Source organism: Arachis ipaensis, chromosome B02 (genome assembly GCF_000816755.2).
Source record: "Arachis ipaensis cultivar K30076 chromosome B02, Araip1.1, whole genome shotgun sequence".
In the NCBI taxonomy this organism is placed as follows: Eukaryota; Viridiplantae; Streptophyta; class Magnoliopsida; order Fabales; family Fabaceae; genus Arachis; species Arachis ipaensis.
This window is the reverse complement of record NC_029786.2, coordinates 7,999,762-8,014,284: the sequence shown is the minus strand read 5'-3', so window position 1 is coordinate 8,014,284 and position 14,523 is coordinate 7,999,762. Positions and strand designations below refer to the sequence as shown.

General features: G+C 30.6%; 1 protein-coding gene across 1 annotated transcript in view; it reads right to left on the bottom strand.

Annotated features, from left to right (window-relative positions):
- The window catches only part of LOC107626734, a 90,857-nt gene continuing 76,579 nt past the window's right edge, over positions 246–14,523 (bottom strand). Inside the window, exon 6 of the mRNA XM_021116815.1 lies at positions 246–572. Coding sequence (XP_020972474.1) covers positions 560–572 — 13 coding nt within the window. The 3' untranslated portion in view covers positions 246–559. The remainder of the gene's footprint in view (positions 573–14,523) is intronic.

The window sequence follows — 14,523 nt, the reverse complement described above, 5'->3', positions numbered from 1 at the left end:
GAACAATCCTTGAAAGGGCAATAGAATTTCTTTGATGTTGCAAGAACAAGATTCTCACAAAGTGCATTCTCCCATCTTTCAAACACTTCCTTTGGAATTATTGATATGCAATTCTGAGGCTCCAAGATTCCTTTGCATTTTGGTTCAGGACATTTCCTTTACATTGTAACCGCCCTTATTAGACATCTCATTTGTAGTTGTATGTCAACTCGGCCATAACCCATGATTGCTATGGTATACTGCCAAAAAGGGAAGAAGAGAAGCCATTAAAATATCAGAGTGAAGCAAACACAGAACAGGTTGATTCAAGAGCAACATTGAACCTTACAACAGCTTAGAATTCAAAAGCACAATAAACATAAATAAGTAATTGATCCAAAAAGAAAATAAGATACAAGACTATAAACCAACATGAAATTGCATAAGATTCGATGGATCGATTAAGATCACCCACTCGAAGCATTAAAGGTTCGTGAGAGAGAACCCTTTCCAGAAGTTCAAATTTATAACCATCAGGATCTTCAATGAATGCAATTATTATTATCTCTTACAATGTCCACTATGCTTGAAATCTAGTAACAAATGAGATGACATCATCATAAAGATTGGCCAAAAGACAATAGAGAGGATAATCAAATTATTAATCAAAACAATCAAATTATTATGCAAAGATGTTTATAAAAATCACAGCACATAGCTCGAGAGCTTCAGTGAAGAGTGACGTTGAGGGAGGAGAAGGTAGAGTTTAGGATTGCTGAACGACGTCGTATCAGCAATTTAAAAAAAAATTAAGCATGATCCGGTTCGGTTTATGTGAACCAAACAGAGTTAAACAGAATTTTCACGCTTCACTTTTTAAAATAAGCTTCACTTTTTAAAATAAAATTCAAATTTTAGAGGATCCAAATTCTTTATGCAAGTATTTTCCATTCGAAAAAGTAGAAAAATATGACTTATCTCTTTTTTAAAAATTATTTTATCACTCCTATTAAAAAAAATTGACTTCAAAATAAAAAAAGATTATGACTTATACAAATGAAAAACTGTAAGCTTAAAAGCATCTTCTTTGACATCGTTATTCTCTTCATCATCAGCAACATGAATAGGATTTTTGTCTAATTGTTTATCTAAAATTGGAGTGTTACAATCTTTAATCACTTTCTGCCATCTCTTGAACACTTCAAATGGAAGAAGAGAGCAAAAGTATTCAGGTCCATACTTAACCTTGCATTTTGGATCAGGACAAGGCACCATGATGATATTGTCCCTGAGACATGAAGCAACGTATTCATGCATGCAAAACCTACAAAAATTATCGCCACATTTTAGAGTCTTAAACATCTCCCACGATGGCTTGAAATCACAGCATCTTCCACAAAAGGGTAGCTCTACGTCATTCTTCTGTGGTTTCATCATTTCAACTTTTGGATCTTCATTATTAGTATTGTGATTATTGCCGTCAATACTTAATGCCATTCTTGACCTTGATGCTAAAAATTGGAATTAAAAAAATCAACTCAGATTTGTGGAGTAGTCACCTCACTCCTCTATTGCAGATGAAAAATATTATAAGGAACAAAAAATGATTCAAGAATTGAAGAAGAGAGAGTGCCTATACAAGAACTAAACTAAGAAAGAAAATAACTCACTTGAGTGATTGTTATGTTATATATATACACACATCCATAATCATATTTATTTTCTAAGATATAAGATAGATTTTACCATCCTAAAGTTCAAATAAAGATAAAAAGATTTAGATTTAGATAACACAAAAAAAGATTAGATATATTAACACAAAAAAGATTTAGATAACTGTTTACTGCGACACCTCTCCAATAATTTTTTTACGAATTCCAAAAATACATAAATTGTGATAGGAGTATAGCGATTTATGCTTGAGTCAGACAAGTTAGTTAATTAGTTGATCCATACGAATAAAAAGAGGGAGATACCATGGGAGCTTCTGAGGGAGCACGGACTGAAACACGGGCTTTTCTTATGGAGGCTTCAGAAGAGGATTGGTCCATGGTGGAGTTGGGTTTCTGGAGCTTGTTGGGAACGGGACTCCAAGCTTGTGATTGTGAATCTGGACTGTCTTCCCTTTCGTTCTTTCCTGATTCCAACTTGGGCGTGAGGTGTGCTGGATCGTGTTCTTTCATCGGAAGAAGAATCTGATGCTTGAAGCTTGATCGTTTTCTGAATCAAGCAACTGTCTGGCTTCCCCTTCCCCCTACTACTTTTCCTTCAACAACCTCATCATCTACTTGTTATTGTTGCTGTTGTTGCATTAATGTAACCGTATGAGATCATATAATTAACACATAATTATTATTATTACCACATAATTAATTATCTTAATTAAATGAAAAAAAAACTATGTTAGTTAATTAATTAATTACATAAACTTTGGTGACAGTCATCATGGTGAGGAATCTCCTTCTTGACGGAGATGTTGGGCTTAACATGCTGCTGCTCTTGTGCCTTTTTTCTGTTATCGGAGAAGAAGTCAACAACCACCTTGCTGTTACTGTCATCGTTGTTATGATCATCGGTGGGGCGAGTAAGGTTGACGGAAGCAGCAGCGGCGGAAGAAGAATGAAAGAATAGGATGGTTGGAGACTCCATACCTAGTTGCGGTTTATGCATTTTTGTAGTTTGTAAAGAAATTGCGGCAGGGGTGTGGCGATTTCTTTTTTATTATGTTTAAATGACATGTCAAGAAACTATTCATCTCAAAAGCTGACAAAAAAATGTAACACTAATGGTTATATTTCTAGAATAAATCTCTATTGTACATATTGTACAAAATTTTCATTAGCTCCCTATACTCGTAAATCATTATATCCCTGTGGCGGATCAATAAGATAAAAAGACTTGGGCTGTTATTACAATCAAACAAGTTCACATTAAAAAAATCTTTTATCTAATTGTTCATTAGAAATGATAGGTTTAATTATTCTGTTGGTCTCTATAGTTTTACGAAATTTTCAATTAGGTCCCTATACTTTTTTTTCCTTTTAATTGAGTCCTTTGCACCAAATTTTTTTTTAATTGGATCCCTACACTTTTTTTTCCTTTTATTTAGGTCCCTATACCAATTCTTTTTTTTTTAGTTGGGTCCCTATAAAATTAAGCTAATTACTACTAAGAGGGACTTAATTGAAAAAAAAAATTAGTGTAGAGATCCAATTAAAAAGAAAAAAAGTATAGAGACCTAATTGAAGGACTAACAGAGTAATTAAACCGAAATGATATTATAATGATAATTAGTCAAGTTTAAATTATAAAGATAAATTATGATGATACAAGATGAACTGAAAAACAGAATCATAATTTTTCATTAAGAATTGATCGATCAATAAATTGTGAACATAAACATAATTAAAAGAAATAGAGCCATAAAAAAAAGACTAATTGTTCATTAAAAATAAATTAACCAAATCTACAAAAAATGTGTGAACATTTCTCATTCTTTTCAACATAGATTCTGCATTTAGAACACCTTCTCCGTCTCTTTAATCTTTGCAAGATTCATCACCATAAATCTTCCTTTGCTCTTTTATTTTCATTCAAACTCATAAACTCCCCACATTCCATTCCACCATGCCATGCAACTTTACACTGGGCACAAAACAATCTATGATAATGTGGTGTCTCTCATATTTTTTGATGTCTGATCTAGGTGATTGTTATGTTATATATATAGTTATATACATATCAATAATTATATTTATTATTTAAGAAATAATACTACATATTTAAGTTTTTATTAATTAAGTCTAATTAAATTAGTCTAACATAACAAAAGTCAATCAATTATGATTAATATTATTTCAAGTTTTATTGTTTAATTTGATTAAACTTGGTTCATAAAAAACTTAAATGTGTAATATTACTCTTATCTAAAATAGATTCGGTCGTTCCTAAAATTTAAATAAAGACAAGAAAATTTAGATTTAGATTTAGATAACACAAAAAAGATTAGATATATTAATAGTCACTCATGTTTCCTAACTGATTTTTAAAAGTTAGTTATGGATACATTGTATTTAAAAAATAAAAACTAATTCAAAAAGATAAAGCACTATCAATTTAAAGGAGAAAATATTTAAATACAAGAGAAAAGAATAAATCGTTTCTTAATTTTTTGGTCTGTAAATATTTGAATTCCTGATGATATAAAAATACATTTAAGTTCCTAACTTCTTCAAAATCTAAGTCTAATTTGTTCTATTTTAAAAACTCTCCCACGTGTGCATCTGTATAGAACTTCAATGTCCGCATATTAAAAGGTCAAAGATCTATTTATCCTTTTTTCTAAATATAAATATATCCTATTAATTAGTTACAAATATCTTAATCAAATTTTAAAGAATAATACTATATATCCAAGTCATTTTTATGAACTAAGAGTTCGTACTAGTTTGGATTGACTTTTTTAGTGAAAAAGTATTTTTTTAATAAAGTACTTTTATTCAATTTAAAACATATTTGTGTACATCTTTTAAAAAAAATACTTCTATTAAAAAAGCAAAAGTAAAAACGTTTTTAATACTTAAAAACTCTTTTTAAAAAGTCTATCTAAATGTGAAATAATTTTTGTCGATTAAATAAGATCTTTTTTAAAAACTTAAAAAAAAAAGTACTTCTTTTAAAAGTCAATCCAAACTGACCCTTTATTTGAGTCAGATTACGTGTGTTTAGTACCATTTTAAAAAAATGTTTTTGACTTTTAGAAAAGTTAATTCAATATATTTTAAAAAGTATAAAAATATGGCTTCTTTCATTTTTAAAAGTTATTTTATCACTCTTATACAAAGAAATATTTGGCCTCAAAATAAAAGAGACCATGCCTATGCAAATGAAAAACAATACTAAGCTTATAAAAAAATAAAAAAACTCTAAAATTCATAATTCAAATATGAAGTTAAAAAAGCTAAATTCAAAATATCTTTTTAAAAATTGACCACGGCCTATGTAAATTCTAATAAACATTCCTACCCCAATTTTTATTTTTTTATTTTTTTTATATATTTTCATAATCAACATCATCATCATTTGATTCAATCACCATTATAGCATCTTCTTTCACATCGCTATTCTCTTCATCATCATCAACATGAATAAGGTTCTTATTCAATTGTTTATCTAAAATTGGAGTATTACAACCTTTGATCACTTTCTGTCATCTCTTGAACACTTCAAGTGAAAGAAGAGAACAAAAATATTAAGGTCCATACTCAACCTTGCATTTTGAATCATGGTAAGACACAATGACAATATTGTCCCTGAGACATGAAGCCACAAATATCTCCCACAATGACTTGAAATCCCAGTATCTTCCACAAAAAAGTAACTCTATGCCATTGTTATGTGCTTTCATCATCTTAACCTTTGGATTTTCATTGTTAAAACATGATTTTTCACCAAGACATGAATGCCATGTATGAGATTATTGTATTCCAGTCTTACCAAATTTTGAAGGGGATTCAACAAGGTCATAGAGAGCCTTGTAAATATCAAATACAACAATCTTAAGATCAGGAAGTTGCCTTTTGGACATTTTTTGCAGCTGAGTTGATTTTCTTGTTAAATCCTTGGGCATCATTGTTGATTCTCGAGACACAACCGTTCTCATGGAATCCGAACAAGGTTCTTGCAGCATGTAGGCAACCCAATGTTGGAAGGGAAGTCACTCCAATTTTTTATTAATTAAGTCTAATCAAATTAGTCTAATATAACAAAAATCAGTTAGTTATGACTAGCATTATTCTAAGTCTTATTGTTTAACATGAATGAACTTGTTCATAAAAAAACCTTAAATGTGTAACAATACTCTTATCTTAGATAGATTCTTCCGTTCTTAAAATTTAAATAAAGACAAAAAAAGATTTAGCTAACAAATCACTAACAAATTGTAGTCAAGGTTCAATCACTAACAAATTCAAGATTCAATCACTAACAAATTCAACTCAGTGATGATTTTCAACAACAAAAAGATTTAGTTAAGTAATTATTTGAGTAAAACAGTAACAAAATCAAAGTTCAGTTACGATAATTAGGAACCAATTCATCTCAGTGATGAGTCTCAGCAACAAAAAATCTATCTCAGTGATATTTTCAACAACAAATTATGGATGGTTCAGTGATAATCAGTAACAAATTCACGTCGGTGATTATTTTCAGCAACAAAAAGAGTAGTTCAGTGATATTTTCAGCACCAAAATCAAACACAGCAACAAAACAGGAAAGGAAAGAACAGGGGAATTTGTTGGGACTCACCAAATCGGGACCAGCTTCTGGTTGCGAAGGAAGCTGACGGCGAGAGTTGCTGACAGCGAGGAGGAAGCCCCGGGACCTGCTGCTTCTGCCGCCGGCAACGACGAGCGCAACGAAGGCGTGGGACTGACTGCGAGACGGTGACGAGACAGGGAGAGACGATGACGACCAGTCCCGGGATCTGCTGCTTCTGCCGTCGGTGACGACGATGGCAGGGAAGGCGAGCGAGCGACCGAGACTGAGTGGGAGACCAGAGACCGTGAGATAGACCGGATCCGAGAGAGCAACGACGAGCTTGAGTGCCAGTCCGGAGACAGTGAGGGAGACCGGAGACGAGAGAAGGAGAGAGCTTGAGTGCGAGAGCAATGAGCGACAGCGAGAGAGATGAGAGAGCTCGAGAGCTTCAGTGAAGAGTGACGTTGAGGGAGGAGAAGGTAGAGTTTAGGATTGCTGAACGACGTCGTATCAGCAATTTAAAAAAAAAAATTAAGCATGATCCGGTTTGGTTTATGTGAACCTAACAGAGTTAAACTGAATTTTTAAACCGAGTTTAAAGAATAATTTATTAATTAGTTTTTTAGATACAACCAATTAAAATGTGACATATCAATAACTTAAAAAAAGATGTTTGGAATATTTTTATGGGAGGATTTGAATCTTTTAAAGTTTGAATTTCACTTTAGAAAATAAAGTTTGATCTTTCACCATTTATTTTATAGATGGGACTAAAAATAAATATGAAAGAGAAACTAATCAAGAGTAGAAGATCACACTTCACTCTCTAAAGTAAAATTCAAACTTTAGAGGATCCAAATCGTTTATAGGAGTATCCCCCATTCGAAGAAGTAGAAAAATATGACTTCTCTCTTTTTTAAAAGTTATTTTATCACTACTATTAAAAAAAATTTGACTTCAAAATAAAAGAGACCATGACTTATACAAATGAAAAACTATAAACTTAAAAAAAATAAAAAACCCACAAAATTCATAACTAATATATGAAGTAAAAAAGCTAAATTTAGAATATCTTCTTGAAAATTGACCATAGCCTAGGCAAATTCTAATAAACATTCCTACCACGTTTTTTATTTTTCTTCTTTTTTTTGTCGACTATATTTTCATAATCAACATCATCATCATCCGATTCAATTACTACTATAGCATCTTCTTTGACATCGCTATTCTCTTCATCATCAGCAACATGAATAGGGTTCTTGTCTAATTGTTTATCCAAAATTAGAGTGTTACAATCTTTGATCACCTTCTGCCATCTCTTGAACACTTCAAATGGAAGAAGAGAACAAAAGTATTCAGGTCCATACTTAACTTTGCATTTTGAATCAGGACAAGACATAATGATAATATTGCTCCTGAGACATGAAGCAACGTATTCATGTATACAAAATCTACAAAAATTATGGCCACATTTTAGAGTCTCAAACATCTTTCAGGATGGCTTGAAATCACAGCATATTCCACAAAAGGGTAGTTCTATGCCATTCTTATGTGGTTTCATCATTTTAACTTTTGAATCTTCATTATTAATATTGTGATTATTGTCGTCAATACTTAATGCCATTCTTGACCTTGATGCGAAAAATTGGAATTAAAAAAATTAACTCAGATTTGTGGAGTATAGGGCTGGAAGTGAGCCGAGTTGAGCCGAGCTAGACCAAGCTCAAGCTCGGCTCACGAAAATTGAGCTTGAGCTAATGAGCTGAGCTTATCCAAGCTCAAGCTCGGCTCATTTAATTTATGAGCTCAATTCCAAGCTCAAGCTTGGCTCACCAGCTCACGAGCTTAGCTTATCGAGCTGTTAACGAGTCGAGCTCGAGCTGGCTCATGAGCTGGCTTGACTCACTTCCAGCCCTAGTGGAGTAGTCACCTCACTCCTCTGTTGCAGATGAGGAATATTGTGAGGAACAAAAAGTGATTCAAGAATTGAAGAAGAGAGAATGCCTATACAAGAACTAAACTAAGAAAGAAAATAATTCACTTGAGTGATTGTTATGTTATATATACACACATCCATAATCATGTTTATTATCTAAAATATAAGATAGATTCTACCATTCTAAAATTCAAATAAAGATAAAAAGATTTAGATTTAGATAACACAAAAAAAATTAGATATATTAATACTCAACCGTGTTTTTTAATTGATTTTTAAAGGATAAAATAAATCAAAATATAATAAAATAAAACTAAATTAATTTGCAAATTAAAATTAATTTAAATAAAAAAGATAGTACTAATTAGATACTATACGGTTAATTAGTCAAGTTCAAATTATGAAATATAAGATTATGCTAGCTGTTATGAGAAACATGAGTTGAGTTCAAATTTAAAAAATAAAACCGTAATTAATCAAGAGTTCAATTAGTAATCAGCTTCTATCCCACTTTTCATCCTCCAAATAGCCATTTTTTTTATAAATTATATATTTTTAACTTTAAATTTCTAAATCTTATATCATAAGACTAAAGAATAAATCCTAAAAAAAAGTTTAAAACATAATTTAACCATCTAAAATAATTAATATTAACTAATTAAAAAATTAACTTCCTATGCTTATTCTTAAAAGAAACAATGCCATCATTTTTTTATTAGGAATGCTCAATCGACAAATTACAAACATAAACATAATTAAAAGAAACAGAATAAAAAAAAATAAAGAAACATTAACATTAAAAAATTGTACCGAAAAAGAGCATTCTCCTAATTAATTAAATCTCTAATCAATAAGATAAAAAGACTTGGCTGTTATTACAATCAAACAAGTTCACATTAAAAACATCTTTTATCTAATTGTTCATTAGAAATGATATTATATTGATAATTAGTCAAATTTAAATTATAAAGATAAATTGTGATGATACAAGAAACATGAACTAAAAAACAGAATCATAATTTTTCATTAAGAAACGATCAATCAATAAATTGTGAACATAAACATAATTAAAAGAAATAGAGCCATAAAAAAAGACTAATTGTTCATTAAAAATAAATTAACCAAATCTACAAAAAATATGTGAACATCGCTCATTCTTTTCAACATAGATTCTGCATTTAGAACATCTTCTCCGTCTCTTTAGCCTTTGCAAGATTCATCACCATAAATCTTCCTTCGCTCTTTCATTTTCATTCAAACTCATAAACTCCCCACATTCTATTCCACCATGCCATGCAACTTTACACTGGGCACAAAACAATCTATAATAATGTGGTGTCTCTCATATTTTTTGATGTCTGATCTAGGTGATTGTTATGTTATATATATACATATCAATAATTATGTTCATTATTTAAGAAATAATACTACATATTTAAGTTTTTTTATTAATAAAATCTAATTAAATTAGTCTAATGTAACAAAAATAAATCAATTATGATTAATATTATTTCAAGTTTTATTGTTTAATTTGATTAAACTTGGTTCATAAAAAATTTAAATATAAAATATTACTCTTATCTAAGATAGATTCTATCGTTCCTAAAACTTAAATAAAGACAAGAAAATTTAGATTTAGATTTAGATAACACAAAAAAATTAGATATATTAATAGTCACTCATGTTTTCTAACTGATTTTTAAAAGTTAGTTATGGATACATTGTATTTAAAAAATAAAAACTAATTCAAAAAGATAAAGCACTATCAAGTTAAAAGAGAAAATATTTAAATATAAGAGAAAAAAATAAATCTATCCTGCCTTAATTTTTTGGTCTGTGAACATTTGAATTTCTGATGATATAAAAATACATTTAAGTTCTTAACTTCTTTAAAATTTAAGTCTAATTTGTTCTATTTTAAAAACTCTCACACGTGTGCATTCGTATCGATCAGGTCATACAACGGGAGTCACGTTTGATTTTTCTATTAGGTCTGACAGACCCAAGTGAACATGAGGGGTCCATATGTCCAGGTTTTAAAAATGTCAGGACTTAAATGTATTTTCAAATCCTAGAGAACTTCAATGTCCGCAGATTAAAAGGTCAAAGATCTATTTGTCATTTTTTCTAAATATAAATATATCTTATTAATTAATTACAAATATCTTAATTAAATTTTAAAGAATAATACTATATATCCAAGTCTTTTTTATGAACTAAGAGTTCAAGTTTGGATTGGTTTTTTTAGTGAAAAAGTATTTTTTTAAATAAAGTACTATTATTCAATTTAAAACATATTTGGATACGTCTTTTAAAAAAGTACTTTTATTTATAAAAAAAAAGCAAAAACAAAAGCGTTTTTAGGGCTTGCTTGGTGCCATTTTCGAAAAAGATATTTTTTCAAACGATATTTTTTTAAAAGATCTTTTACAAAAGTAAAAGTGATTTTATATTTGGATATCTCATGTAAAAAGATCTTTTTATCAATTAATTATGTTTTAGTAAAATAAGATAAAAGTACTTTTTTGTTCATTTATTATGTGAAAATATCTTTTTTAAGAAAAAAAGATCTTTTAAAAAAAGATGTAAATGATAACTCTCTCGAAAAAGATGTTTTTTTTCTAATACTTTTACTTTTACTATTAGAATTTGTCAAACACACTAAAAAATAGAAAAAAAAAACTTTTTCATTTATTGATTTAATAGTGTCCAAACAAACACTTAATACTTCAAAACTCTTTTCAAAAAGTCTATCCAGATATAAAATAATTTTTGTTGGTTAAAAAAAGATTTTTTTAAAAATAAAAAATAAATATTTTTTTCAAAAGTTAATCCAAACTGACCCTTGGTTTGGGAAGTAGCAAAAGATATTTTTTACTTTTAAATTATGAAAAATCACATTACGCGTGTTTGGTACCACTTTTAAAAAATACTTTTGACTTTCAAAAAAGTTAATTCAAAATATTTGAAGAAATAGAAAAATATAACTTCTCTCTTTCTTAAAAGTTATTTTATCACTTCTATTAAAAAAAATTTACTTCAAAATAAAAGTAAAAGAGACCATGGCCTATGCAAATGAAAAACTATACTAAGCTTAAAAAAAAAAACTAAAATTCACAACTCAAATATGAAATAAAAAAGCTAAATTTATGATATCTTCTCAAAAAATTGATCATAGCCTATGCAAATTCTAATAAACATTCCTATCACGTTTCTTATTCTTCTTCTTTTTCTTGTCGACGATATTTTCATAATCAACATCATCATCATCCGATTCAGTCACCACTGTAGCATCTTCTTTGACATCGCTATTCTCTTAATCATCATCAACATGAATAGGATTTCATAATCAACATTATCATCATCTGATTCAATCACCACTGTAGCATCTTTTTTGACATTGCTATTCTCTTCATCATCATCAACATGATTATTAGGGTTCTTATTCAATTATTTATCTAAAATTAAAGTGTTACAATCTTTGATCATTTTCTGTCATCTCTTGAACACTTCAAAAAGAAGAAGAAAACAAAAATATTCAGATTCATACTCAATCTTGTATTTTGAATTAGGGCAAGGCACAATGACAATAATGTCCCTAAGACATGAAGCAATGTATTCTTGCATGCAAAACCTACAAAAATTGTGGCTACATTTTAGAGTCTCGAACATCTCTCACGATGGCTTAAAATCACAGCTTCTTGATAGCTCTATGCCTTTATTATGTGGTTTCATCATCTTAACCATTGGATCTTCATTATTAATATTGTGATTATTAATATAGAAGTAATTAAAGAAACCAACTCAGATTTGTCAGTAGTCATCCCATTCCTCTGCAGATGAGGAATACGTGAGGAAAGAAAATTGATTCAAGAATTGAAGAAGAGAGAGTGCGTATAGAAGAACTAAAGTAAGAAAGAAAATGAATTGAAGAAGAGAGAGTGCGTATAGAAGAACTAAAGTAAGAAAGAAAACAACTCACCAAATTGATTGTTATGTTATATATACATTTATACACATCTATAATCATGTTTATTATCTATGATTTTTTTTCTCAACGGTAATTAAATTTTATTAAGAAAGAGAAAAGTTCAATTAGACTACACACAAAAGAAAAGAAAAGGAAAAGTTCCACCAAAAGACAAAACCTATGCTATTACAAGTGACTCAATTTTAGGGATTTAACATGTTCTTGGTCTTTCACTTGCTGTCTTTCGAGCTTCTTCGAGACATATCCATGGAGTCTTCCTTCGCTGCTCAAATATCAACTCATTTCTAACTTTCCAATTCTGCCAGGTAAGATTCATGGCCAATTCTTTATATTGGTCTGTATAATTGCTTGAGAAATTTTTGGACTGAACCATTCTCTGATTTTATTCTGATTCCATTGTTTGTTTGGTAATATGAGGTTTGAAACTCAAATTGGTATTGGTTCTGGTCTAACATTAGAATTAGGAGTAATTGTAGTAAATTTCTTGACCCAAGAATCTTTTCTGATCCTTACTGAGATACCTCTTCCAATTTTTCATAGTAGGCCTTTTTCTAAGACTTTTCTTCCTTCTAATACACTTTTCCAGTCCCATGATGGGTTGTTCCCTGCTTCTCCTCTTAGAAAATTAGTTTATTTATAGTATTTACTTTTGTACACCTTTGATAGCAGGGAGTTTGGCCGCTTTAAAAGTCTCCACCCTTGCTTTGCTAATATTGCAATGTTGAAGGCCTTTAAATCTTTGAAATTCAGTCCTCCTTGAGCTAGCGGTCTGCATGTAATTTTCCACCCAATGTAATGTATTCTTCTTTCATCCCTTTTTTGGCCCTACCAAAAATTGAGCATAGAACGTTGTATATCTTCCATTAGGGTGTCTGGTAGCTTGAAACAACTCAAAGTGTACAATGGAACCGCTGTGGCTACTGCCTTGATCAAAACCTCTCTGCCACTCGGAGACAAGAGAGCTCTCTTCCAGTGTTGTAGTTTTTGATTTACCTTGTCTCTTAGGTAGCGTTTGGTGGAGAAATAGAGACGGAAAGGCTGAGACTGAGAGACAAAGACTAAGAGACAGAGATTGGAATAAATCTCAGTATTCTGTTTGATGCAAAATGGGAGACAGAAATTGAAACAAGAATGAAACTCTAATTTAATGTGCACAAAGGGTAAAATTGGAATTAATTAGTTGAAATGAGGGTATTTTAAGTATAAAATGTTATTAAAGTTTTGGTCTCCATCTCAAAAAAATTTAGTCCCCTGTGTCCCTACTTCTTGGAGGTACTGAAATACTGAAATTGTAGAGACAGAGACAGAAATTTTAGTACCAGTCTCTGAACCAACAAACATGATACTGAGTCTCAGTCTCCCAGTCTCTGTCTCAATACCTCAAAACAAACGCTACCTTATGTAATTAAATGTTGCTCTTTTCGATCTCTGAACAATCGAAGGCAATCCAAGGTGTTTGTTCTGATTACCGACATGGGAAACTTGTAATATCTCTGCTAACCGGTCCCGAGCCGAATTAGAGTGTTGTTGCTGAAAAAGACTGAAGATTTATCTAAGTTAACCACTTGTCCACTGACTTCTTCATATACTTGTAGAATACTCAGTAAGTTCTGACAATCTCCTTCCGAGGCCCGACTGAATGGGATAGAGTCATCTACAAAAAATAAATGACTGATTCTAGGGCATCTGTGATTGAGTCTCAATCCAAAAATATTCTATCTCTGTTCTCCTCTGTGGAGCAGATGGGAGAGTCCCTCTGCATAAAATAGAAATAGATAGGGAGAGAGAGGGTCGCCTTGTCGCAGCCCTCTACATGGCTTAAATTAGCCATGAGGTTGACCATCCACAGTAACAGAATAAGAAACCGTCATCACACATTCCTGAATCCAATCTAACCATTTTTTATAGAAACCCAACTTCTTCATGACATTCCAAACAAAAGACCATTCCACCCTATCATATGCTTTGCTCATGTCCAGCTTCAGAGCTAAATCCCATTCTCTATACCTCTTATTTTTCAGAGAGCTATAAGAACATTGTCGCTTATTAACCTTCCTTTAACAAAAGCACTTTAATTGTCACTGATTATTCTGTTCATAACAAACTGCATTCTATATACTAGAATCTTAGAGATGATTTTATAAAAGACACTACTAAGACTAATAGACCGAATTTGCTTCGTACATCTAACATTAGGAATAAGAGTATAAGACATATGTGTATGGTTAAAAGCCTTTAACAATTTATCGTTTCAAAAATCTAAATAAAGATAAAAAAAGATTTAGATTTAGATAATACAAAAAAAGATTAGATATATTAATACCCAACCGTGTTTTCTAACTAATTTTTAAAGGTTGGT